At 38.1% G+C, this 27,539-nt stretch overlaps 2 protein-coding genes across 4 annotated transcripts; both read left to right on the forward strand.

Moving 5' to 3' along the window:
* The first annotated feature begins 1,597 nt into the window (after window positions 1-1,597).
* Window positions 1,598-19,794, forward strand: LOC116727637 (thrombospondin-2-like). Of its 3 annotated transcripts, XM_032575170.1 has the most exons (22): window positions 1,598-2,051; window positions 2,241-2,403; window positions 2,545-2,610; window positions 2,711-2,847; window positions 4,144-4,335; window positions 4,919-5,012; window positions 5,096-5,257; window positions 7,338-7,514; window positions 7,591-7,764; window positions 8,101-8,231; window positions 9,886-10,020; window positions 10,106-10,324; window positions 10,414-10,521; window positions 12,114-12,273; window positions 13,059-13,177; window positions 13,276-13,510; window positions 14,938-15,165; window positions 15,237-15,367; window positions 15,685-15,825; window positions 16,498-16,595; window positions 17,886-18,025; window positions 19,388-19,794. In XM_032575170.1, the coding sequence occupies exons 3-22, from the start codon at window positions 2,547-2,549 to the stop codon at window positions 19,393-19,395; spliced, it is 2,853 nt and encodes a 950-aa protein (XP_032431061.1). In that variant the 5' UTR covers window positions 1,598-2,051; window positions 2,241-2,403; window positions 2,545-2,546; the 3' UTR covers window positions 19,396-19,794. The 3 variants fall into 3 exon arrangements, with proteins under 3 accessions (XP_032431061.1, XP_032431060.1, XP_032431062.1); XM_032575169.1 differs by having other exon boundaries at window positions 1,598-2,403; XM_032575171.1 differs by having other exon boundaries at window positions 1,599-2,403; window positions 5,099-5,257.
* Window positions 19,795-20,934: 1,140 nt separating this feature from the next.
* On the forward strand, window positions 20,935-27,539 carry LOC116726651 (potassium channel subfamily K member 1-like). The gene is made up of 3 exons (XM_032573469.1): window positions 20,935-21,460; window positions 24,283-24,687; window positions 26,068-27,539. Exons 1-3 carry the CDS (start codon window positions 21,109-21,111, stop codon window positions 26,367-26,369), a joined length of 1,059 nt encoding a protein of 352 aa, XP_032429360.1. The 5' UTR covers window positions 20,935-21,108; the 3' UTR covers window positions 26,370-27,539.

A 27,539-nucleotide genomic window follows, 5' to 3' on the forward strand; every position in this document is an offset into this window, starting at 1 on the left:
ATCTCGTGCGTCGACACTTTTCTCGCTGAGGAGCCGTTAGGGCTTCAGTTTGTAATTAGTTAGTGTTCAATCCTGCTTACAACTTGTACAAAATGCAGCCACAAATTTTAACTGGAGAAAATGTGTGATCACATTTCTATAATTCTGGCTTCCTGTCAGTACCAAATATATATATTTTCATCTACCAGAAAGGTCCTATTGCCTCTCAGTAACATAAACTTTATCTGAAGCTTTTATTGTGCCTTTTAGTTAACAGTTATATTCATAAAGATATTCATAACCAAATAGATTAAAACTGACATATTGCTGTCTAAAAGACAAATAATTATATTTTCCAGCAACACACTATTTATTGAGAAATAGTTAACCTAATCTAAACATGGAACAGCATGGCGAGTCTGGTTGCCTTGTCGTGTTGGACTTAATTTACAAAAGTGTGAAAGTGAGCCGTTTCTCCTGCTGCAAAATTAACTTTAAATCAGGAGGAATTGCATCCAATACAAGCAACAAAGTGTACAGGACAATATTTTAAGGAGACAAAAATAGTGGGAGGAACTCTGGAAACAATTGTTACAAAAGTGACAAAAAGGTTGAAGTTAATTCACGTTACTTACATGTGGTCTTGGCCCAAAAAGCATCTCTTCTCACCAGCTGTTACGTATGAATGAATTGTGCTTTTGTCAGCCGTTGGAGCTTGAAGCAAACATCACACATCTGCACGCACACAGAAAAAAAAGTTTCCAGCTGGATAATTAGAGAAATACACAGTGGACTTTCTCAAGAGGTGAGAAAAAAGCAAGGCAAAGTTTCTGTTTTGATCCCAATATCAGATACACATAAACTCACAGAATAACTGGAGTGCCCAAAACCCACAAACTGGGCAAATTTTACTTTATTTTCTATCTTAGGTTTTAATGAAAGATTGAAAGCTTCAAAAATATAATCATTATACCTCCGATTAAAATAATCTTAATTTGTACAGGGGATGCTCAAGTGTCTGCATGATGTATTGTTTTGTTGTTTTTTTCAGCACTGTGCTTGTCTTTTTTTTTGACATGTGTATGGAAAGATTAAAAATGACTGAAGCAAATAGATAAATCTGAATCTTGAAGTTTTCAAGTTAACCTCATCACTCTTCATTAATTTCCATGTTTCCTCTGTTTGGCTTTGCCGTTTTAAACAAACAAAACCCAGAACAGCCTGTGCCTCTCATATATATCAGTCCAAAAATGTCATGCTAGGCTTTGCCAAGCAATCTTGTTCAAGTCTTTACCTTTTATGTCCCCTCAGATCTTCTTACTTTAGGCTTTTTTCTTTCCTCTATCCCAGAGCACAGACAGCACCTGTTTTCTGAGCCTCGTCTGTTGAGACGGCTCCAAGAAGAAACATGTGATCTGATGGTGGATGTCCTGTGTTGAGATGTTTCTACTTACCTGGGAGGAGAGGATTTTGTTGGAAATTACCATAGGTGTGTGTGTGTGTGCGTGATTGTATGGGCACAGGCACGTGCACACATCTGGGAGGCTCGTTATTTCACAAGTGGAGTCTACAAATGGAAAATCTGATTCGGGATGAAGATGATGCCTTTTTGACTCAGCAGGGAGAGGACCAAACGCAGAGCGCGAGAGAGATCCCAGGGAAAGAAGATGTTTTTGAATTCCTTCAGCTTGGTTGTCTTTTCCTAACGATCCAAGGCACACTGTAGAAACACACACACACACACACACACACATGCACACCCCATGCAATAAAATACCAACATCACACATTTTGGTTTTTGCAAATGATTTCTGTTGATGCCAGTTTTCTCACACTAAAAATATGGGAAAATTTTTGAAGCCAATCAGCTTCTCTCTATGTGTTTGTGTGTGCGGGTGTGTGCGTGCATAACTTTGAATGGCTTGAGTCGCAGTTTGGGGAGTGAGGAGTGTAAATGATGTGTCTGGGAAACCTGCATTCAGAGCTCAACACAGACGCAGCTCCCTCCATCCAGCTGGGTTTCTCTGAGATTTCTGGGAGATATGCAGCTCAGTTCTGTGCCAGACAGACGAGTAATATACTACCCCTGCTCGTACCTCACACACACACACACACGCACACACACTAAAACAAATACATAACCACCGTAGTTTCTGCAGAAAGTTTCTACAGAGCTGTCCACATGTTCTGCACTCAGGTTTCAGCCGTCCGGATGCTACAGCGACAAATTACTGAACTAGTTTTTGCTGATGTTCTTCAAGGAGTGGATCTCAAGGTGAGAAGGACATAAGGAGAGCAGGATTTAAGGAAAAAGGGAAGGAGACAGACATTCCATCACAGCCCCTGTGGAGCTCCGGCGGGGACGAGCCTACCATCTGCGATACTCAATTGTGGAAAAAAGGCAGAGCTGCAAGGGATACGCAGGTATGCAAGGTTCATTTCCTCTTTGATATACATAGGTGTGTTTTTATTTTTTCTGGAGGGCAGCAGACACGCAAGCTGTCTGAAGTGATGCATGCATCTCATTTTCCGTGGCGGCTACAAGTATGATTCATTTGTGAACAGGAATGTGGCCTCTCAGAGACTTCCCCTGGCTTTTAATTCCCCTGTGTGCAGTGGCTTTGTGCGCAGGTAGACCACACACACACAAACACTCCCCGCTGCGTTTAAATGCAAGCACCAGTCCAGCTTTTCCAGTTCATTTGTATCACCAGGAGATATTGTTTTACAGGTGTAGATGGTGCGAAGGTGTACAATGGGTCGACGGAAATGTGTCACCATCCTTGCGATGAGCTGCTGGATTTGATCACCGAGATCCACGGTCTGCGGATCGTGACTAACAACCTGCTGGAAGATCTAGAGAGAGTAGTAAGAGGCACACAAGTAGATGCTCACAGTAGCAGAACTGCTGGAAATTTTTATGTTACACTATTTTATCAGTTTAAATTAGAACTGTTACTTTTCCTGTTCAGGTAGAGCAATGTTCCTCTCCTGCAGACTCTTTTACATATTAGATTCCTCAGGGATCTATTTTTGGACCTCTGCTCTTCATATGATGCTTTGCAAAAGTATTCATACCCCGTGAAACGTTTTACATCTCGTATGTTACTACCACAAACTTTAATTTATTTTGGTGGGACTTCAGAGCAGCATGAAGTAGCATTATGCTTATGAAATGTAAGGGAAAGGACACATGGATTGTAAAATTATTTACAAAGCAGAAACGTTTCGCATGCTGTTGTATTTAGCCCCTTAAACTTTTTTTTTTTTTTTTTTTTGTTGCAAATTATAAAAGTAAATTAACTTTATTATGTTAAATTTTTCAATAAAACGTGACTTTTTTTTTTTTACAGTATCAAAATAGAGTTTGGTGCCTCTTTTAGGAAAAGTACTCCAAAAAAATTAGCTTTAAAGACTTAATTTCATAACAACATAAAAGAAACCATAGTATATACTTCTACAATAATCTCTTATTCTTCTAGAATTACCAACTTAAAAAATGCTGCTAATACCTATCTTTGGATTTATGTTATTTCAATAATTATGTTATTTTAATAATTATTCAATACACATATATTAACATGGTTAACAATAATAATTACTTTGTTTTCAGCCATCCTTGCAATTTAACTTCAAATTTTTTTAAATAGGCATTTTTATCTGGTAATTAAGTGAATGTCTGAAAGTATAATGAAAAATGGATCAAGGGATCATTAAATGATCCAAAAATGTAGTTTAGTATAGTTTAGAGTAGATACTTTTGTCTGTACTTGTAAATCTTAAATAGATTGTACAAGATGGGGTTTTTTTATGATGTCGTTTGGGACAAAGACTGGAAATATAAGCAAAACCCACCAGAAAATGTTATATTTCTGTTCTCTTAAAGAGATTATATAAAAAGATCCTTATGTTAATAAAGGATCTTTAACATAAGAGCTGCTTTTCTTTCAGGAGATTGACTAACTATAATTTATGGTGAACTTCATAGTGGTTCAGAGGGGAAATAAAGGATAAAACATTCTCTTCAAATCATAAAATATTGACTTATAGTATTTCCACAAGGCAGACCATTTGCTAATTCAACACCCCAAGAAATATCTTGTAACACCTTGATCTTATTTTCCTTTCTTAGTATTTCTTGTATTTCATTTTTTGTCCCGTCAGTCAAAAGAAAATGAGGGTATGCGAATATCCTTGGCTGAGCTGAGTAACGACAGCAGGACAGTCAACGGAGACGAGGAGGACAACTATTTGGACAGGGACAGGGACGGGGAGGTGTGGTGCATGCAGGATGGACGAGTGTACGAGCAGGGGGATGTCTGGGATGTTGACAGTTGCACCTCCTGTGCTTGCCAGGTCAGTGCAGAGCAAATGTGGAGTCATGACAACCTGAAATGTGAAATGTAAGCCTCTGGTGGGATGAAGGATCTGTCAGAAGCAGCATAGAAAGCAAGAAACAAACCAAAAAATATATTTTTCTTCAGCTTTGATATATTTTTTAAAGTGTTTAACTCAAGCTGCATTAAATTATTTAAAACAAATAAGGTTTCAAGCTCTCTTCCCCTGATTTTAACAGATCACCTACATTTAGACACGAAAAATACCGATCTCTAAGTCTCAATCTTAAAAAAGAAGGAAATAAGCTTTTTATCTGGAAAGTCATAACATAACCTTCAACTTTTGCTCAGTGGGGAAGTTTTAAATATGTCCAGTGTGGTTACATTTATCTCAAGGAGACCCAGTCTTTGTTTTCCTATTGCTTCACCCGGTTCCCTGAGTCTGTTTCTCTTTAGAAAATATCATTAGTTTAAGTCAAGAATGCGTTCAGGGAATAGACAGGCTTATTCCTGACAGAATTTCATTCCTCTGGCGTGAATCGAAACATCTGGATCGAATAACATGATCTGTTTTCGCCCAATTTCAATTTATCACATTCCAGGATGGAAAAGTGGTGTGTAAGCAGGTGCTGTGTCCCCCAGTCTCCTGCATCAGTCCATCCTTCGTGGATGGAAAATGCTGCCTTGTATGTCTCGGTGAGTGGCATTAGACTCGCTCATTTCTGCCAAGGATCCATTGGTGTGAAAAAATATTTAACCGCCGATTTCTCTCTATGAAGAAGATGAAGACGGTTGGTCCCCGTGGTCTGAGTGGACCCACTGCTCTGTCACCTGTGGACGAGGAGGGCAGCAACGAGGTCGATCTTGCAACGGCATCAGCGGCTGTGCTGGGCCCTCGCTTCAAACCCGCAGCTGCTCACTGATGAAGTGCGACCGTAAAGGTAGGACATCAGCCTTCATAACTATTCTACAAAAAATAAATTCCTCTTTGCTTAGAAATTTCACTCATATCAAGAGCAGCAGCAAAACTCACAGCTGGAGACATATTTTTTTTGCCCCAATCCAGTACTACTCCCAGACAGTTGCTTATTCAGAGTCTCTCCCTACTGCTGTCTTACGCTGACCCTATGTGGATTTTATGTCTCATGTACTATCCGTTCTTTTGAACCAACATCAGGAACTTTCCTTCTCAGCATTCCCTGCCTTCCAGGTCTTTATTTACCTTCTGAAGCATTGCCCCAGTCACAGCAACTGCTCTCAGCAGCTGGATAGCTGACGTGGAGGGATTTGATCCAGCCAGCTTGCCTGCACTTTGCAGCCAAATCCTTGTATTTGCACCGGTTAAGTTTGTTCACCGCATTTGCACTAATTTCCTTAGGGAGAGTAAGCTCACTTGTTTGGACCTTCTTGGTTGCTTGGGACTGCACCACAACATCTGTCCTAAATTCTGTTTGTATCTTTTCTGGTGGGAAGACTAGACATCTGTCCAAATCAACTCATTTTTTATGACTTGCTTGTATTCACAAGAGATCTTGAACCTGATGCTACCCTCTGGATGGTCTCTGCTGTGCTTACAATGCTTTTCCTCTAGTGGTGTTGCCCCCTAAGGTGTTATTACTTTCGGGCATCCTGCATTCCTCCAGCAGTTCTCGGGTTAAACTCTTGATAGTAGCCTGTATTTGCTGTACAAATGTAATATTTATTTGATGAAAGACAGCAGAAATAGAAATGATATTTGCTATAGATTTCTTTTGGTCTTGAGAGACCTAAACTTTGGTGAATCTGCCACACTGGGCAACCACAACCTAATGGTTCAAACCAACTATTTTCTCACACGTTTGATGAAAATGTTTTAGATGACCGCGGTATCAACAACCCAGCCATAGATCTTGCTTTTAGGGGAGACTTTTGCTAAATGTAACACTTGCTTCATTTCTTTGCCGATAACATTTGAGTCTATCTACCAATTAGTTTTCCAACAATAATCCAGTGAAATAACTGTAAAATAATCTAACCGATATAAAAGTGTGGATGATGCTAAATTATTAAATATTGACTTTACTGATAGTGAGACAGAACGCAATAAGTTTTAAAAACCCAAATCCCTCAGTTCTTCTGGTAATTTTGACTTTCCAATCCTCACCGATGATCATGAGATATGGATCATGACTTAAAGTGTGAGATCTTGGATAAAAGTGACTAAAATGAGCGTCCTCTGTGGCTGGGCTAAACCTTTGAGATAGCAGTAGTGCTCCATCCTCACTCGCTTACACCCTCAATATCACAAGTAGCGGGTTGAAGTGGTTATGGATTTTTTTCAGGACACCTTTGTGTACCTCCTTTTTGTACTTGAGTACAATACATATCATGGCAATGCTTCTACCGCCTATGAGATGGTTCCAAAATATGGGATGGAACCGCTTAGGATCTTTAAACCAAAACGAATCTGGGAAAGAACCGCTTAAAGCTACTGACATGGCTTTAAGCGGTTGAGATTCCCAAGGAATAGCTAGAAAACGTCAAGGGTTGTCTGATTTTGCCTCTGACTTATTAGAACTTCGATCCCCACTGATGACAGCAGATGGATATCCAGCTAAATCAAGCATGTCTCCATTATCAACATACTACAGTTCAGAGTCCAGCAGTTCCACTGGTTACAATAAAACACGAGCATATAACTCTCGTTTTCCCATTTTGGATGGTGATCTAACTAGTCTTTGACAAAAACACTCCAGGTAGATCCGACACTTTGAGAGACCAGTAGATATCTTAGATAATTCATGATCCATATACAGACAATATTTGACTGAGCCTTTGGAGTTGTTTAAATCTCTTCTTCAGAGCCATTTCTTTCTTTAACTCTTAATTCAAATAGAGCATGAAACCTTTATAAAAGTTGGTGGTCAGTCTTCTTGTTAAATATGCTGAAGTTGACCAAGACAAATCAAATCAAAGGGAGTTAAGTGATGAATTATTTCAGTGTTATTACTATCTAAATTTGTATAATTGTTTTATGTCTAGGACGCACAGATGGGAACTGGGGCCTTTGGTCTCCTTGGTCTGCATGCACAACCACATGTGGTGAAGGCGACATCACACGGGTCCGTATGTGCAACAATCCTCCACCATCCAAGGGGGCCAAGGGCTGTAAGGGAAACGCTAGAGAGACAAAACCATGCAACAACACAGTCTGCCCTGGTGAGCACACACACATGATTTCAATACAGGCCTGGATTACAAGTAAATTATATATTTTCTGTTTCTGTGTTTGTAGTCGCAGGAGGCTGGACAGCCTGGAGTGAGTGGTCGCAATGTTCAACTTCCTGTGGTGGAGGACTTATAAGCCGCCGGCGGGAGTGTTTGAACCCCGCCCCTCAGAACGGCGGGAAACCTTGTGCTGGGGAAGCTACAGACTACGAAGCATGTAACAAACAGCCATGCCCTGTTGGTAAATCAAACCTTGAGCAGCATATTTTTATGTTTTGCAAGGACGCCCTTGAAAATGAGATGATACATCTCAAAGGATTGTCCTTGAAACAAATAAATAAATAAATATTCATTTTAACTGTGAAGGCAAATATTCCACAAGCAGACTAAACCTCAAAATTAATGGGTAACTCCTTTTTATTTTGGGAAACATATTTAAAATAATACTGGTCTAAATAAAATCCTGAGGTGCTCTGCTTTTATGAAATTAATGAGGCAAAAATGACAAAATAATTAAAACCCTACAATATATTAGGTTCCACTGACACTATCCTTTCTTTGCTTAAATCTCTTTCAGATCTGTGTTTGCTTTCAAATCCATGTTTTCCTGGGGTGAAATGCACATCAATGAGTGACGGATCTTGGGAATGTGGAGATTGTCCTGTTGGTCTGAAGGGGAATGGCACGCACTGCAAAGATGAAAATGAGGTAAAAGGGGGCAGACAACAGACTAGATGACATGAAATTAGCTTTAATTGGTTTTATTTAGATTTAGAAAAGTAAGTGATCTGAGGACAATATTTGGTCAGCCCTCTCTAATATCCCCTAAAGAATTCTTGGCCTAATTTGAGGTCTTTGCTCTTTGGAGAAATACAGTCTGCAGATCCACAGGGGTTCCAGTCAGGAGTCACTGACAGTCAAAACATTTTCTTTAGTCTTCGAGTGCATTTTGAGGGATCCCATTTACATGTTATTAAACTTATTGTAACAAGCAACATTTTTACCCACACAAGAGAAATACTCTCTCTTTTGCTACTGGCTGCAACACAAGCCCAAACCCTGTGCTCAAACGTTGGAAGTATCTTGAGGAAAGTCTGAACTCTTTTGCTCTTTTTACTTTCTCCCAAAGATTAACATTGAGCATGTTAGTTTTCTAAAATCTTTTCTAAAATATATATTTCTCCAAGTTTCACAGCCTTTTCCATAGATTATCTTTATTTCAAAGTACTTTTCTGGAAGCACAAGGTTGATGACATGTTGAGGTAAATTTCTTTAAACTATCAAGTGTATTGAAAAACATTTAACAGTGAGCTTCTCTGTGCTACTGGCTGCAACACAAACTCAAGTCATCGGTCTGCTTAGATAACCGATGAGTTATCTTAAAAATCTTAATGTAAACATTGTCAATTTATTAGTTTACTAAAATCTTTATCATATTCTATATTTCTGCAGCTCTCACTGCATTCTCTGGCATTTTGCGCATTGATTTTTTTCTTTTTTTTTTCAAAGCACATTTTCTGTAAGAACAAGGTTGGAGGATTCTGATTATTTAAAGAGCCTTGACATTTGCATCTTTCATAGCAACGGCTGCAGATGTAGTTCTGACAAGCTAATTAAAGTTTGAGACCTTGGCAACAGTTTTCTGAAAGATCTAATTTCCAGGGGTATTGAAACTTTATGAATAGTCATCTTTTCAATTTTTTCCCTGTTAGCATAATAAAAGCATGCTATAATGAATTTAAAAATGCTGCCATCTTGATTTTAACCTTTTTTAATGTGGAAATTGTATATGGGCTGTCAATTTTAAGGAATGATTGGCGGGTAAATGTTTTTGCTTAAATAACTTTCATCTCTAATTAGGTGTTCTAAAGACATTTTGACTCTCACTATGACACAAATCAGCTTGATCATTAGTTTTAAAAATGTCTCTCAGCTTGACATATTATAAAAGAAACCTTTGTGTGTCTTATTGTTATTTTATGTAACAAACAGAAAGCAGTGCGTAAACATTAAGTGGAAAGACAATGGTACATGATTTTTAATCTTTTACAAATAAAAAAAACACTAGGCATGCATTAATTAGATTATTTCTAAGGCCAATTTGTTGAGCACCATTTTATTTTTGGTCTTTAAATCGGAATGCATGCCACACTTTTGGATTTTTATTTCTTAAAACTTTTCAAAAACCACATCATTTACCTTTCTGTTTACATTAGTCATTCAATGATACACTACTTTTGGTGAGTCTATCAAATAAAATTCTGATCAAATATACTAATGTTTATAATTGGAATGGCACAAAAAGTGAAAAAGTTTCAAGAGTATGATGTCTTTACCTCTATCTTTACCTATGTCTCTGCAGTGTGAAGTGGATGAGGTGTGTTTTACAAAATGCGTGAACACAGATCCTGGATTCTACTGCCTTCCTTGTCCTCCTCGATACAAAGGCAACCAGCTGTACGGCCTTGGATTGCAGGAAGCCAGGAGAACCAGGCAGGTAAGTGGGATTTTAAAGTCTACCTTTATTTTTTCTTTTAGCCACAACAGACACACAACAAAGACTTTTGGACTCTCAATTCCAGGTGTGTGAACCATATAATCCTTGCAAAGAAAACACACACACTTGCCACCAGTTTGCTGACTGCATATACCTGGGCCTGGCATCAGAGGTCTTGTTTAAATGCTCGTGTGCTGTTGGCTTTGCTGGCGATGGCTCTGTCTGTGGTGAGGACTCTGATCTGGATGGTTGGCCCAATGAGAGTCTACCCTGCAAGCAGAATGCCACATATCACTGTGAACAGGTGAGAGAACCACAAAAAATAAAAAACAAAACAAAAATACTCCTACAATTATGCTTTTTAATAACTGGATGTGTTCTGACTGGCTGCAGGACAACTGCCCCATGCTGCCAAATTCTGGACAAGAAGACTTTGACAAGGATGGACAGGGGGACGCCTGTGATCCTGATGATGACAATGACAACATCCTAGATGAGAGGGTGAGACTGTTTGGCAGCTTACCAAGCAAACTGCCCTCATTCAGGGCTTGATTGCATTCCCAAGTAAATTTTGCCTCACTGTGCTGACATAGTTTACCTTAATTTAAACAAGACAGTGTGCATGAACGTAGGGAAAAATTCACCCATATTTAGGTTTGTCTAAAAAATTCTACCCAGAGCAAAAAGCAACCAATTTACAAAGACCTAGCGCTGTTTGTGATTATGCCAAAAAAGGATTTGTTTGTTTTCTAGGCGTTTATAGGCGTAAAAGCATTTTTGACACCCCTCAAATATTCAGTTTTGCTCACATAACTGAATATGAGACCTTGAGACCTTGGCAACAGTTTTCTGAAAGATCTAATTTCCAGGGGTATTGAAACTTTATGAATAGTCATCTTTTCTATTTTTTCCCTGTTTCAGACTTCAGACTTTGAAGTCTGAAAAAAGTTGCCCCCACTCCTCAGTTTCAGCTTTGAGACGTTTGAGGGGTTTCCTGCATGTACAGCCTGTTTCATATCAGCACAAAGCATCTCAGTAGCATAAAGGTCTGGGCTTTGACTCAAGACTTTCCATTTCTTAGTTTTTATGCAACCTTCGGTGGGTTTTCGAGTATGTTTTTGTTCATTGTCACAATATAGGCCTCTTTTTATTTTATACAGATGGTTGCACATTTTCCTCAAGCACGCTCTGATACAGTGGAATTTATGGTTGATTCTATGATGGTAAGGTGAAAAGATTCTGCTGCACCAAAGTGTCTCCAAACCATAAAACTTCTGCTGTAGTGAAGAAATGTTAGAGGAGTACTGAAGACTTCTTTTAGCAAGCTGCAGTTGACTTTCTATGGAGTGCTAGGGGTGACAAAATTAAATAAATAACTAGAAAATGAAAGACACTCGTATATCTTGTATTAATTCATAAAATATTTAAAACACCAATAATTAATTAAATATATAATTTAATTATTAAAAACAATTAAATACATCAATCAATAACTAAATATGGAATTCAATACTTAAATATGCAATTAAATAAATGTACCATGAAATAAGAAAAGTGTCCAAATGTCCTTTTGAAGAAAACCTTTATTTAAAAATATATTTAATTATTTCATTTCACCTGATATGACAAGCCTGTGTGTAATTCCAGCAAATGATACTACTCCCACTGTTGCATTTTTTGATTACATTTTACAGAAAAGTTTCAAATCTGTTTTCCTGAGTCTTTATTGTTTATTGATGTTATTTATAACATGATGTTATAAAATAGGTGCCGATTTCTTGAATGTGGTGGATTAAGTTGGTATGTTTGGATTACCAAACAATTAGAGCAATCTGCGGTACTGTCCCAAAAACTGGATCAAAATGTCAGCTAGTACCACATGTTGAGGTCGAGATTAAGTTGAACTTTTTTTCTTAGTATTTTCTTGGTTACGTTACATTTCACATGCTGTGCCTTCTTCTGTTTTTATTTTGTATCTTTTTTTCCCTTCCTCTGTTTTTCTTCACCTGTGTTCAGTTTTATTGCATCATAAATCCAAAGCATCTGAAGTTGTTTTGCAAGCATAAGAATCTGAATGTGTTTTTTTGGCAAAGGACAACTGCCCGCTGAGGTACAACCCTCGGCAGTTTGACTCTGATGGGGACGGGGTCGGGGATTCCTGCGATAACTGTCCGTTTGACAGCAACCCGAAGCAGACAGACACCGATGGCAATGGAGAAGGAGATGCCTGCAGCATCGACATTGATGGAGATGGTAAAAGCTATAAAGTGGCTTTAAATCTGCAGGAACTTTCAACCAACTGTCAAGCTGCCTTTTGGCTTTTTGTAATGAAAGTTCAAACTTCTACATTTTGGGAGGGAGCAACTTTTAAAAGCTGGAAAACTGCCTGACTGATTGATTCATGGGGACAGTGTGACTGGGATTTATGATTACATTCAGCATACTATAAACAATTTCACTGTATAAGAAAGGGTATATTTCAATTCCAACTGAAAGACATTCAAGTTTAAAAAACCTATTGGGTGTGAATAACAACATTTGTTTATGGAAAGCTGTCCATAAGCAATAAATAAAGATAAATAAAAGGGACAAGGATAACATGTCAAATGACTGTTGGTGATGTAATGCTTCACAACTCAATTCAGCTTAAATGGGAGAAACAACTATGACCTGATACATGTAAAAAATAAACAATCGGCTTGAAGCATTTAACAAAATCAAAATTATAAACATTAAAATATTTTAGAATTTAATTACCTAAATACAAATTGAAATAAAACGTATGGACAATCTTTTGAGATTTAGGATGATACAGATAATTGTAAGTGGACCATGTTTGTTGGTGAACATACATTGTACAAAATACATTTATACCCACAAATGTGAGTATAAATATATTGTAAAATAAGACAAACCAAAAACAAGATAATGAAGCAATGATGCATCTTACCTTATAAGATGAACTGAGATGAAGAAATAAAACCGGGGCGTAATAAATCTAAATTTGTCTTTTTACTGTTCCCCTAATTTTCCTATAGAGAAACTGAATGAGCGTGACAACTGTCCTTCTATATACAACACTGACCAGAGGGACACCGATCTGGATGGTGTTGGAGATCAGTGCGACAACTGTCCCCTTCTACACAACCCACTGCAGGTTCCTACCAACACACACAAATATTTATACACGGCACAAAAATCCCAGTGTTGTAACTGAATACAACCACTGTGTAAAAACTGTGGCCGGGCTTGTAGGTTGACTCTGACAGTGACCTGGTGGGGGACTTGTGCGACAACAACGAGGACATCGATGAAGACGGACACCAAAACTCTCTGGACAACTGTCCCTACATTGCCAACAGCAACCAGGCCGACCATGACAAGGATGGAAAGGGAGATGTTTGCGACCATGACGATGACAATGACGGGATCCCCGATGACCGGGACAACTGCAGACTGGTTCCCAATAGAGATCAGCTGGACTCCGATGGTTTGTTTTTCCACAGTTTTTTAAGAGACATTTAATTTACCAAAACAACACAAAATGTTGCAATGTTAATGTTAGCTTGTTTTCCATGACAGTGCTAAGGCTAACAACATTTAACTATTGAATTGCTTCAGATACAACAAAGTGGGCTTCAGTGCAAGGCTAATTTAATGTTGTGTCTCTTTACTAAGCCTCACATATAGGCAGCCATTACTCACTCACTGAATGTCAGAATAATACCGTTTCTCTGTTTCTTGCAATAACCCATAAAGAAATGTCAGTTTTACAAATAAATAGACCAAAATAATGTCCTTTGTGTGAGAACCGTCTCAGAATAAGTGAACTCAACAGTCCCTCAGCCACAAAGTCGGCCAGCATTAGCACTAAATAGCCTCCAGAAATATGTCCCGTTTTCTACACAATACGAATCGCAAACTGCATAACGTTACGTGACTCACCAGTTGACACTAAATTTAATTACCTCTTCAACTCTTAAAGATAGTTAATACATATGCATCAAAATATATTTTACTGACCTGTGATGTAGGCAAGATGAGATACACATGTTGAGCTTCATTTAGCATCTAAAAGGAAGGTTTATTCTTCTTCTGCCTTCTTCACCTTCTCTACTCCATGAATGCGACCTGCGCCCCTAACGGTGGTATGTAGAATCACACTGAATAACTGAAATAACATTAAAGAATGTATCACAGGGGGAAATTAAAGATAGAAAAATAAAAATAATGTTGGGGTGCCTATTTTTATACCTAGTGTTTTCAATAGCAATAACGCTTCCCAACATCAAAGACTTGAAGCTCATCACCAGATAAATTCTTAAAATACCAGTGGAAATATGCAAGAAATGGTCAGTGATTCTAGGAATTGCTTGGATGTTCCAATGTCAATAAAAAATTTTCCACTGAATATTAAGAAGAGTTCATGCATTCTTTGTAAAATATAAATCATAACAAAAGAGTTGTTTTTCTTTTTGAAAGTTAATACTCATTTTACATTGCTTTAGTCTCTTTTGAGTATGTCTGTGAATAATCAGGGCCTTAACTTTATACTTTAACTTTAGTAGGTATTTCCTGATGCCAGAATTAATTGAAAATAAATTCAATAAAGTCTTCATTAATCTCAAACTACCTTTTAGTAAATGCCTGTACAGTCCAGATCACTTTAAAAAGTTGTGAAATATAGGAATCATATGCAAACAGCCACTGTTACTTTAAAGTTCTTACACTGGGACTGACTGATAGGCAAATAATCAATAGAAAACTCATTATGGAAGTATCTGTCAAATTCCAGGCTTTTTTCCAGGTAATCTTGACGCCCTCACAATATAGTGCCCTGGGCAGTTTAGTTCAAGTTCCAAACTACATTACTTCATGAGTCAGTTCTTTCTTTTCTCCCTGTGCATTGACTCTCAGGTGACGGAAGTGGAGATGCATGCTTTGACGACTTTGACAACGACAATATTCCAGATGCACTGGATCCCTGTCCTCTCAACCAGGATATTGGGGTGACAGACTTCAGGAAGTTTCAGGGCGTATTACTGGACCCCAAAGGTACCACGCAGTCTGACCCTTTGTGGGTGATTCGCAGTCAAGGGACAGAGCTGCTGCAGAAAGCCAACTCTGACCCTGGAATTGCTTTAGGTGAGTTATGAAAACAAGCAATAGTCACGATATGGTTTAGCAAGAAAACTAATATGTCTACATTTGAATAGGGTATGACAAGTTCAGCGCTGTGGACTTCAGTGTGACATTTTATGTGAATACCAACCGTGATGACGATTATGCAGGGATTGTGTTTGCTTATCAGTCCACTAGTCGGTTCTACGTTGTCATGTGGAAACAGGTGAGGCTTGTATGTTGATTTCAGCAAAGAAACCTTTCACGGACATTACTAACATTGCATAAATATTTAATCAACAGCACCATGAAGCCTTAAATCAAAAACCACTCTTAAAATTATCTTCACAATTACCCATTTAATTCAGTATTAACCTTCTATTTCTTTTTATATTACAGCTTTCATTGGCAGACAAAATGTCAGGGTTAACATTAGAAAAGACTTTATTCTTTCTTTTTTTTTAATCAACCATCCTCTCTCACACACATAATGTTAATCAGCCTTCACTTGTCAGTTTATTATCATTCCCTCTTTGCATGCAGGTGTCTCAGGGTTACTGGGAGCAGAGGCCCTCCAAAGCTTTCGCCACAGCAGGATTGTCAATAAAACTGGTCCAGTCTAGCACAGGACCAGGCGAGTATCTGCGTAATGCTCTATGGCACACTGGAAACACAAGACACCAGGTAAAATACAACATTTTGAACAAACCTTTAAATCCAAAAATAACTAAAATAAAAAGGGTTCAGTTCCTGTCAAACAAGACTTTCAAGTATCTTGGTTCTTCAGTGATGGGAGAATGGAGAACTACATTGTCTGGCGCCTCATCTGCTGTAATTTGGAAGCAGTCACATTGTGGTATTCTGAAGATTGAGCTAAGCCAAAAAGAAAAGCTCTCGATTTAATGGTCCGTCTTAGTTCCAACCATCACTTATGATCACGAGATTCGGATCAGGACTACCACAACAAGGTCCCAAATAAAAGCAGCTGTGCTGAGCTTCCTACCTACAGAGGCTGGGCTCACGCTAAGAGATGAGATGAAGAACAATGTTATCTGGGGGTTGTTGAAGTAAACCCAATGCTCCTTTGTATCGAAAGACATCAGTAAATCTGGATCAGGCATCTGATCAGGATTCTTTCAAAAACCTCCCAAGATTTACCAGAAACCTCTCAATGGGAGAATACTTAAAAATTTATGTGGATAAATCATAGTTTTGAAATAAGGTCATTAAAAAAAGTAGGGCTTTATTGGGTAAATCAAGAGTTAATATTCTACTTGTGACTAAAGAGATTGTCTCAACTTAAGTTCTAGTTTTTCAAAAACAAACTTTTGAGAACAAAAGTTGTGTCTGTTTCAGGTCAGAACATTGTGGCATGACCCCAATAAAATTGGCTGGAAGGACTTCACAGCATATCGCATGCACCTTATACACCGACCCAAGACTGGGTTCATCAGGTACAGTAAAGGTTATTATGGGTTATTGATTTTTCAGTGAAACAGACCTTCAGCCCTTTAGCACTTATACTAAAAACCAAGCTGCCATGTGTGACTTACTTATTTGGAAACCTTGTTAAATTGAATAGATTCTCCAGCTTGTATTTATAGGAAATTCTTAACAGGACAACAGAGTTTTTACATTTGGCACAATCAGTTCTAGATTTTTACTGTTTTTAGCCTTGGAAATATCATCCATCTCCAGGAGTTATTTTTATGATAACAGCTTAATCCACTTCTTCTGGTGTACTTGGTTCACCCCAACCTAAAACATCTGCTTCATCTTAGTTCTTCCTCTCATTAATGACTTTTGAAAAGCGTAAAAGACAAAATGAAAAACAACCCTGTGAAATGAGGTATCTGTGCTATGTGTTGTTTCTGTGCAGATGTTGGGATTATCAAAACCACAGAAACTGTTAGCTTTAGAAGGAGAAAAATCTTTTCTGCTGCCATGTCTACTTAATCAAATTTAAAGCAAACAGTAAGCGCTTGTCATGCATTCTAGGTACTGAATGTTTGCACTTGTACAAAGTGGCATTTTAAAAAGGTCAGGCTGAAAAGAAGCTTGTACTCCTTGATTTTAAGACACCTATTTTGATTGACATTTCTGAATAAGTGCTCTGAGTCTTTTCTATATTCTTTATAGATGTACAATACATGTTTAGTACCTATAGTATCCAGAAAAAAAGAGTAACCTTTGCTATATAGTCTACTTGATGTTGTACAGATAGGAAAGTATATTGGATCATTGACATGCATAAGTACACACTACATTGGTGGTGGTTGTAATGTTGAAATATTATGTAATTTTTTAATTTTTTTAATTTTTTTCTTTGTTCAACAAATAATACACAATTTGTCATTTGTTATGTATTAAAATACAAAATAAAATACAATTTTGCATTTGTTGTTGGAGAATTACAGCAAGTTTTATTGATTGTTTATTTACTGAACTTTAATTTTCTTGAGCTGTTAGATCAAACACCACTTAGGAGGGAAGCAGTCTTGGCCACATCTCGACAGTCAAGCAACTAGTGTTACTCCTTAGTCAGTAATTTTACATTAAATCTTGGGTCATTGTTTAGAGTTTAATTTGATTAATCTCTTACTTGTTGTGGTCAGTTTCTCTATGTAGAAAGTTTACATTTGAAGAATAAATGTTCTTACAATGTACGTTTCGGCAGTTGATTACCACATGAATGAATAACTCATACTTGCCTAGTTTTCACCTGTGTTGTGCTCTTGTTGCAGGGTGGTTGTGTATGAGGGCCGGGGCATTCTGGCTGACTCAGGGGCAGTTTATGACCACACCCTGGCTGGAGGCAGACTGGGACTGTTTGTCTTCTCTCAGGAGCAGGTCATCTTCTCAGATCTAAAATATGAGTGCAGAGGTAAGATGTCCAACCATCTATTTGCTCTCACCACTCATCACTGTTGTTAAATAATGATTAAAACTTGGAGTGAAAAAAACTTGAACTTTTTCCAATTTTTGTTCTGACAAACTTCAGTGTATTTTTCAGGATTGTATATTGGACCAACATAAAGACATGCAACATTATGAAGCAGACAGAAGACAAAACCTTTTTAAAAATTACAAACAAAAATATATGGATATGAAAATACTAACTAATTTATAAAGAACTCTAAAACCAAATTAAAGTAAATAGTAATTTATTAGACGAGAGGTGGGTGAAAAAATAAGTTCATACTTCTACCCACTCCTTTGAACGTGTGAATATACTTTATTACTGTTCTGCTTTTGTTTGCTTTTTTAAATTTATTTTTTGTATATAACATTGAATATTCTTTTATTACACTATGTTTGATAAACTCTAACTCAAACTCAAAAATCTGGAAGAGTGGCATGCATTTGTATTAGGCCCGCTGTGTCAACACTTTGAACAAAGACTTTTTGCTGCTAGTCTTTAGCTTTGCAACATGATCTCAATTTGAATTGAGATCATGTTTGATCTCAAAGGTTTGATCTCAAAGGTCTGGACAATGACTAGGTCTTTCTAACACACAAATATGCTTTGATCTAAGCCACTCCATTCCTCTAAATGGCTTTCTTCAGGATTGCCTTGTATTTAGCTTAATCAATCTTCTCATCAGCTCTGACTAGTCTCCCTGTCTCTGCCGAAGCAAAGCCTCTCTATAGCACGATTAAACCACTATCATGTTTCACTCTGAGGTTGGTGCACTCAGGATGATGTGGATTGTTAGTATTCCTCTACACGCACTATCTTTATGAAGGCTAAATGTTCAATTTTGGTTTCATCTCTTGAGCACCTTCTGAAGGCAGCTGTTTGGACTGAATTTTATTTATAAAGACCAGAGTAAAGTGGAAAATATATAAACATATGCCACAGTTTTCACATTTTGATTTGTAAAAGATTTTAAAAACAATGAACTTGTTTCCTTCAACTCCACAATTCTAAGCTACTTTGGGGTAATCTCAATAAAATCCAATAAGATGCACAGAAAAAAAATGTTCAGGAGTTACGAATAGCCTTAAAAAGGCATGAAAATATTAAAGCAACAGATATCCGTAGTGGTGATATCTCTGTGTCGAAGTACGTTATACAGCCTTACATAGTTTGTAAAACTAGTGTATAATGGAGTAAAAGTCTGAAGCAGAAAATGGAAATATTTCACGGCTGTAAAAAGCATAGCACCAGGGCTCTGAATTATTGCTTCAGATCATTGCGCCTTTGAAGTCATGTCATTGATCTGGCTTTCTTTTTGATTCTCAGACAACTGAAGCACTTTTTGGGACGTTCAGGATGCTGCACAGAAAACAGCCAGAGACCCACAACAAAAACACAAAGAATTTTGTTACAAATGGAGGAGAGAGGGAGACAACAGGATACACCAGTTTTTTTTTATCCTGCTAACACTATCTGCTAGTGACCATCATCTATCCATCTGTCAGCTTTTTATGCAACAGTATTGATTCCAGTCTGTCTCATTCGCTGTATATTACTCCTCTGGCAGCGTGTCTAATGACACTTCTTGTTGCTTTTTATTTGCGCCTTCCTAATGGTTGTAAATAATTATTTATTGTGAGAGGCCAGATATAAGACAGGTGAAAATGATGACCGAGTAAACTGGGCACACGTTTGGTGGTAACTTATCAATAAAAAAATGTTTTTTAATCAACTGCTTTTGTTTTATGATTTTTCTTTTGGCTGATGACGCCACAGTGCGTGACGCTAAAACGCACACGATGCTGTAGAAGTGGTCTCTCGCACCCTCTGGTGGGCAATAAAGTTATTGCATATTAGAAGATGAACAATGGAAAATCTTAGGGTAAAGTATCCAGTTTCTCATAAGTAAAAAAATATTGTAGAGCTTAGACCAATGCAAAAATGTGCCAATATCCAAGAGGTACTGTGTCTGATCCACCTAAAAATTTCTCAGAAGCACTTTTAAATCAGACATTTACGCACATAAACCTGATATGAAGACACAGTTTGTTTCATAGAAATATGAGTTTGATCAAAACTGTTGAAACAGAATTTCTTGAATTAATCTTTTAAAAAGTTTTTTTTAATTTACTTTTTTCAGTTTTAACATTGTTTTTCCAATTTTAAAGCTTTTATTTCCAGCTTAAATTTTTATTTTTCAGTTTCAAATAATTTCTTTTAGTTTCAAAATAGTTTTTTTTAGGATATATTTTATGGCTCCAATTTAGGTCAGTAGTCATGCACAGTAAAAAAATTTCTAGGCCTTTTTGGCACACCACATTTTCCCACATTTATTTGCTAAAAACAATGCCTTAATTTTCTCAGCTTTATGTTAAGTTATATAAAATATCAATAATACATTACACTTTGTAATTATCACGTATCATAATATAAAAATGGCCTAACATTCCTGAGGTATCTCACCACAGAGAGAAATAGCAGAGGAAAACACTCCATTAGCTAAACTTAAAAATTAACATTAGTTTGATAAAGTTTAAGTCAAAGCAGTGCAAATAACTCAGCAAGGTGATACAGTGAGAATAAATAAATAAAAACCAGACTAGCTTTTTTCACCCTTATTGGGCTCGTGAAAAACTTAAAGTATGCTTTCGATAAACTCGATGAAATGCTGTTATTTTGTTGTTATTCCGAACATAACTAAGATGGAGGACCTGCAGGACTAGTAAATCTGCGTCTCTAGAGAAAACTGACCCGAGGAAACAAATCCTTTGTTGCGTCTGACTTGAAACACAAAACCCGCTTAACCGGTTTGAAGAGAGCGTGCGCTCCCACACACACATACAGCCGCACTCCACCTGGTAAGGTGAGTCAATGACGTCACGCCACCGGCTCCCAATAAGAGATGAAGAATGAGGAAGAGTCCGGACACTGGGTAGAGAAGAGCATAAGTTACAGAGATGGAATAAAACAACCTCTTCGTTTAGTTAGTTTGATTAAATAAGACGGATTCAGTGTAAGTTGTTGAAGAATTGGAGCTTTACTGTGTGATGGTAATCGGACGCATTCGAGACTGGTGCGCTCACTTCGCGGAGCGGCACCAGTCTGAGATCAACTTTGCGCTGCTGATCGTTTTTTACATCCTCTACCTCGTCATCGGTGCCGGGATCTTCTCCGCCATCGAGCTGCCCTATGAACGCGAGCTTCGGCAGGAGCTGAAAGTGACCAGGCAGGACTTCCTGAGCAACAACACCTGCGTGTCCGACGCGCAACTGGAGGAGCTGCTGGCTCGAGCGCTGGAGGCCAGTAATTATGGGGTGTCCGTCCTTGGTAACGACACCATACGGAACTGGGACTTCGTGTCCGCTCTGTTCTTCACCAGCACCGTGCTGACCACAACAGGTGAGCTAAAATTGTTCTTTTTGTGGTTCCCTTTAAAACGGAGGGATTCTGTAACTATGTTGACCCCCACATAGCTTAATATTTGAGGCCCGAGAAACCTAAAACAACTTGTATAGAGTGTATGTTTACATAGTTGGAACCGGAAGTTTACACTCACAGAAAAAAAGACATATACACTTTTTTATATATCTGACGTTAAATCAGACCAAACCTCTCTTGTTTTAGGTCAGTTAAAATTGGTGAAATTATTTGGTAAATGCCACAACAATGAGAGACAATCTATTAAAGATGTATTTATGCATGTCTTCAAAGTCAGACGTTTTCTTATTTTTCCTCAGTATTTGGTAGCATTACTGTTGAACTGTGTAACTTGGGTCTACAGTTTGGGGTTTCTTTCCACAAGCTTTTCAGAATAGTTTGCTGGAATTTTGGCCCATTCCTCCAGACAGAACTGGTGGAACTGAGTCAGGTTTGTAAGCCGCCTCGCTAACGCGTCTTTTCAGATCGGACCACACATTCTCTGTCGGATTAAAATCAGGGCTTTGTGATTGCCACACTAAAACATTTACTTTGTTTGGCTTAAGCCACTGTGTAACCACAATGGCTCAATGCTTACAGTAATTGTCCACCTGGAAGATCCATTTAAATCCATGCTTCAAGTTGAAGCTTGGATAAAGCTGATGTCTTTAGATGTTGCTTCAATATTTCCACACAATTACTGGATAATCTTACACCATACATAGTGTTCTTTCCTCATGTTGTCATCTATTTTATAAGGCTTCCCAGTTCCTCCTACTGCAAAGAGGCTCCACAACATGATTATGCCACTCCCATACTTTACAGATGGGATGATGTTCCCAGGTTTGCACACTTTTCCTCCAAATGAAACAATGGAGGAAACAACAATGGCCAGGCAGTTCCACTTTAGTTTTATCAGACCACAGGACAATAATGAAGGTCTCACAATTTAGCTTTTCTTTATGTTTCTTTCGGTTCTGTCAGCCCATGTACATGAAGGACACACTTCACTGTCAATACATTTAGATGTATTGATATGGATGTACACATTTCAAACCAAAACACATTAATCTCTGGAACACAGAACTTCTCTCCTTCCTGAACGGTATGATGGTTGGACATTCCCATCATGTCTATGTTTGTGCATAATTGTACTAACAGATGAACGTAGCACCTTCAAGTACCTGGAATTTGTTTCCAAGAACGAACCAAACTTGTGCAGCTCCACAGTTATCTTCCTGATAACTTGGCTGATATCTTTTGACTGTACAGTCGTGTCAAACCAGAAAACAGCGTTTGAGGTGTGGCCTTAAAATTCACCCACAGGTGTGCCTCCATGTCAGTTTTCAAAGCCATGACATTCTTGACATTCCTCACAGGGCTGATGTTGCTACCATTCCACTCAACTTTCCATCAATATCCCTGAATGCAGCATTTTAGAACAGTTTGCATTTTTAACAGTTAACCTTTCTGGTTTACTCTTCTTGTGGTGGGTACCAATAAACATCTGATTTAGGTGTACCTACAACTTAACTGAGACCTACAACTTAACTGAGACCTACAGAATTTAAACCAACATTGCTTGGAAATATCCCCCATACTGTAGATGTGTTTTTTCACTGGGTCTCCTTATCAAACCCTGGAGGCAGACAACACATGATCATGTTTTATCTGTTAAAGGTGAGAAGATAAACTTCCCCCATCAGTGAATGTGAATAAGCACAAACACAACTCAAGTGATAACAGGGACATTTTCTTAGAGTTTTAGAGGAGGTTGTTGGGCCGATCTGTGAAAACAGAGCTGATCTGAGTTCTGGATTTACCTGTTCATCTGGGTTCCAACCCTAAGCTTTGGGCATGACCTATTAAAGGTGAATAGTGGCCAAAAGAATGGTTTATGGGAGTGACTCAAGGAGGCCTGCAACCAGAAATGTGCAAGAACCCTTGAAGATGCTGGAAGTTTCAAAAGGAAGGAACTATTTATGAAAAAACATTTTCAAATACAACATGTCATATCACTGTAATCCACTGATATCAAACCACCTACAGTCTAACACAAACTAAGCATATGATCTTAAAAAATTTAGTGTTTTCATCTTACTCTTCTTTCAGGCAGTGTAAACAACGAAAGCAAAGATATTTTCCTTTACATGTCTGTCCTTTGTATTATTCTTATCACATGTGGCCTTGATAGTTTTCTTTTGGTTATACCTCAGTGTTTCTGTCATTTTATCCAACATCTGTCTATGCTCCTTGTCATTGTTTTTGCTCCTGCAGACTCTCAGACGCCATAATTCAATGTCCTTCTGAATAATGTCCACCATCTCTGCTGACCTTTAACTTCTTTGCTTCTCTACCTGTAAACAGAGCTGCTAGGGAGAGTTTTACCATCAATACTTTACTATAGTGTTAATACCAATCTAAAAGATTTTTTTCCACATACCTTTGTCATCCACTACAAGCTGCCTTAAGCTAAGGAGATCAAGTATCTTGATGTACTGTTCTTGAGTGATGGTAGGGTGGAGTAAGGAAGGGGTGAGACTTATTGGGACCTGGTGTACAGTAAAGTGGGCTCTGCTCTGGTTGATCATGGTGATTTAAGCGCGGATAACAACAAAGCAAATTATTAACTTTAGGATCTTGTCCATCATGTTCAAAGCTTGTTTTATTTTATTTTTTAAAAAGTTGTCTTGCTTTTAACTGAGACTGTTTGTTTTGCATTTCATCTCATCGTTGTTTGTGGAAAGCTTCTCCTATGATTACATGGCACTGCTGATGACACTTTTTTTTTTTTGTCTTGTAAGGTTACGGCCACAGCGTTCCTCTGTCGAATGTAGGGAAGGCATTCTGTATCTTCTACTCCCTCATCGGCATCCCCGTTACCCTCTTCTTCCTCTCAGCCATAGTAGAGAGGCTGGTGGAACTGATATCCCGACGCCCAGTGTCCTACTTTCACCGACGGTGGGCCATGTCAAGACCGAAGCTGGCCGTAATTCACGCTACTTTGCTCAGCATCGTCATGGCTCTGTTCTTCATCTTTATCCCTGCCTGGATCTTTCTCTCCTTGGAAAAAGACTGGAACTTTTTGGAGTCTCTGTATTTCTGCTTCATCTCACTGACGACCATAGGCCTCGGGGATTATGTCCCGGGAGAAACTCATAGTAAAGAGGACAACCCACATCCACACCTGTATAGGCTGGCTATAACAGGTGAGGAAATGTGGAACACTATTTGATGAATTAACAAACAAAAAAAATAAGGTGTTTTAATCTCTAAAAAATATTCAATACAAGAGCATTGTTCTCTGTTTCCTCCATAGACATTTGAAACTGGAAGTCCACACTTTATTTAATCCTATGATTTAATATTTTTGCTAAGGTTAGCTGATTTTATTCATGGATTCCAATTTAAACATTGTAAATTACAAATATTCAACACCACAAACTGGATTTGACTTTTGTTTGCAAATAAAAAGGATAGTCATTGCTGTATTACAATTTAAAGTCAATGGAAAATATGCAGTGTAGAGAAGACAGAAACAAAATAAAAACTATCCTGTTCCCTTTGGTGGAAATGACGGGTTAAAAACAACCTCTATTAACTACCATGATCCCTGCAGTAGAAATGAAAGGGGGCGGAGGGAGAATGGCTCCAAGAAAATACGGCTGTCCTTACAATGGACAAAAACTGTGGCAAAACGACAACTACAGAAAAGTACCTTGGTTCTTGTAGTGGAAATAACAGAAGTAGAAGAACAACCTTCAAAATCTACACTGACCTCTGAATTGTAAATGACAGGTAAAAAATTTTTTCAATGAAACTATTCTAGCTCCTTCCACGGTAAGGAGAGCAGTAGAACAATTTCCCCAGAAAACTACCATATTTCTTATAGTGGAAATGCTCCCTTGGTTCAGTGCAATATAACAGAGATACACCTCTAGAATCAACAACTGCAGCAGGGTGGATCCGGGATATAGTCAGTGGCCATGTTTTTTTAAAATTGTAGCTTACTGCCCATGATGGCGCTATAGCCTTAGATAACCATATAGCTTGTGATACCATAAGCATTCAGGAAGATACCTGGCATTTGTACCACAAACTTCTCTATTTTCTATTCTGATATTATTCGTGTTGCTAAATTAAGGGTCAGCTTTAGGGACTTTAATATGGCAGGCTTTTTTTTTTATTTAACTTTGACAACATCTCTGGTTCAAAGCCTAAGATACTTAACCTAATCTGAAGGGGCTTGTTCTACACTAAACAGAGATCTATTGAAATAAGATAGTAGTTTGTTTCAAATAAATGCTGTTTCTGTGAAAACCCCAAAATAACAATTCCCATGTTTTAAATTTAAACTATAGATGAGGTTGCCTGGTTTATTTTACACTGATTACACATCATTGCTGTGATGATTCTGTCTATATATTTATTACCTGTACTTGTATAGTGCTTTTTCTAAAAAGAGTTATAAAAAGTGAGAGCTATTGAGTGCTTTACTCTTTGTTTGCCAGATCATAGCTTGGTTTGGTTAGTCACACTGTTCTTAGCCTTTTCACACCCTCACTGTCTCCTTCTGTTTGCTCTTTCAGTTTACTTGCTGCTGGGCTTGGTGTGCGTCCTGGTGGTGTTAGAGACCTGCTACGAGCTTCCCCAGCTCAAACTCTTCAGACGAAGGTTTTACAAGGAAAAGGTTCAGGAGTTGGACTCCGAAACCACTAACATAATCAGTCACGATCAACTCAGCGACCAGAAGCCCGACCCTGCAGATAAAATGGCCACTCAGTTGCCAGTCATCTCTTCTGTCTCACAACAGGCCGATACGCTTCGCCAGAATGGCACGTCAACGCCGTACACTCCGGCTTCAGGAACCACTGTTAATGAAAAACTGTGATAACAGCTGACAGCAATATCAGGGTGTGGTGGAAGTTAATGAACTTGTTTATGAACTTTTCTTTCGTACTCCTGCTTTGTTAGTGCAGAAGCATGATGTATCTACAGACAGTAGACACTTATCGGAGTTAAGATTGTTTAAAAAAACTGATTGCTCCCTGCCAACACCAACACAGACGTGTTGTGGAAGGAGGAACCACCCACTGACCATTGGCACGATATTGTTTTCTCCTGTGTTGCTTTTATTAAACTGCAGATACAGATCACAGAGGAAGGGCCCGGCTCCACAACAGAGGGAAACCTCACAAGTTTCCAACTCTAAAGTCTTCATGCTTTAACTCTGAAGCAGCAAAGGCAGTTCTAGAGGGTTTCATATCCATTCCTGACACATATTTGCATAGGGAATTTGCCTTCTTGGAAGCAGCAAAGCCAACAGAGTCGGAGGAATCTGTTACCATCTGTTATCTCATTCAGGTGTTCCAGGAAGGAGATCAATTGTTTTCAATGAATAAATATTTCAGTTCCTGGTTTCTTTTAGAGGAGGATCAGCCTTTGCAAGTAGATAAAGCTACACTGCAGTGTACAAGATATGCCACTAGAGGGCAGCACTTTCATATTGCAGGGAGAAGTCTTTCAAATGAAGATATGGATGCAGATGTTTTGCAGCCCGTAATTTCATGAAGGAAGTGCTAAAATGCTGCTGCTTTGAACTGAATGTCACAGTCGATGTTTTTGTGTTCTACGCCTGTAACCATTTGTATTTGAGTAAAGAGAAAGTTTGCCCTGACTTCCAGACAACAATTTGCTGTTGTTATTGTCGATTTTCTGGTTTGAGGGCTTTAATAAGCACACAACTACAAAATTGTTATCATAAAATTCACCTAATCTTTTAAGTATAAAATAGATCTTGAAGCATAAACATAGTACAAAGATGTTGAGTTTTTATGCAATGCCTTGCAAAAGTATTCCTACAATAAATTTCTTTTTTTTTTGTTATAGATTAATAAAAGGAGCTCAGAACTAGAGTAGAAAGGAAACTGAGGCATAGTTTTAAAAATATTTCGCAATTAAAATTATGAGAAGTGTTGTGTACATGTGTATTCAGCCTCTTGTGGCTTTCTTCCTGCACTGTTTGATAAAGGTCATATATGTAGAATACATAACTAAATAA

Source organism: Xiphophorus hellerii, chromosome 10 (assembly GCF_003331165.1).
Source record: "Xiphophorus hellerii strain 12219 chromosome 10, Xiphophorus_hellerii-4.1, whole genome shotgun sequence".
Lineage (NCBI taxonomy): Eukaryota > Metazoa > Chordata > Actinopteri > Cyprinodontiformes > Poeciliidae > Xiphophorus > Xiphophorus hellerii.

Bases quoted from the DNA above. Each gene is read 5' to 3' on its own strand.
- LOC116726651 (XM_032573469.1), top strand. From the start codon at position 21,109: ATGGTAATCGGACGCATTCGAGACTGGTGCGCTCACTTCGCGGAGCGG. The intron at 21,461-24,282 runs GTGAGCTAAAAT...TTGTCTTGTAAG, and splicing joins CACCGTGCTGACCACAACAG to GTTACGGCCACAGCGTTCCT. The intron at 24,688-26,067 runs GTGAGGAAATGT...TTGCTCTTTCAG, and splicing joins GTATAGGCTGGCTATAACAG to TTTACTTGCTGCTGGGCTTG.
- LOC116727637 (XM_032575169.1), top strand. From the start codon at position 2,547: ATGTGGCCTCTCAGAGACTTCCCCTGGCTTTTAATTCCCCTGTGTGCA. The intron at 2,848-4,143 runs GTAAGAGGCACA...TTGTCCCGTCAG, and splicing joins TGGAAGATCTAGAGAGAGTA to TCAAAAGAAAATGAGGGTAT. The intron at 5,013-5,095 runs GTGAGTGGCATT...CTCTCTATGAAG, and splicing joins ATGCTGCCTTGTATGTCTCG to AAGATGAAGACGGTTGGTCC.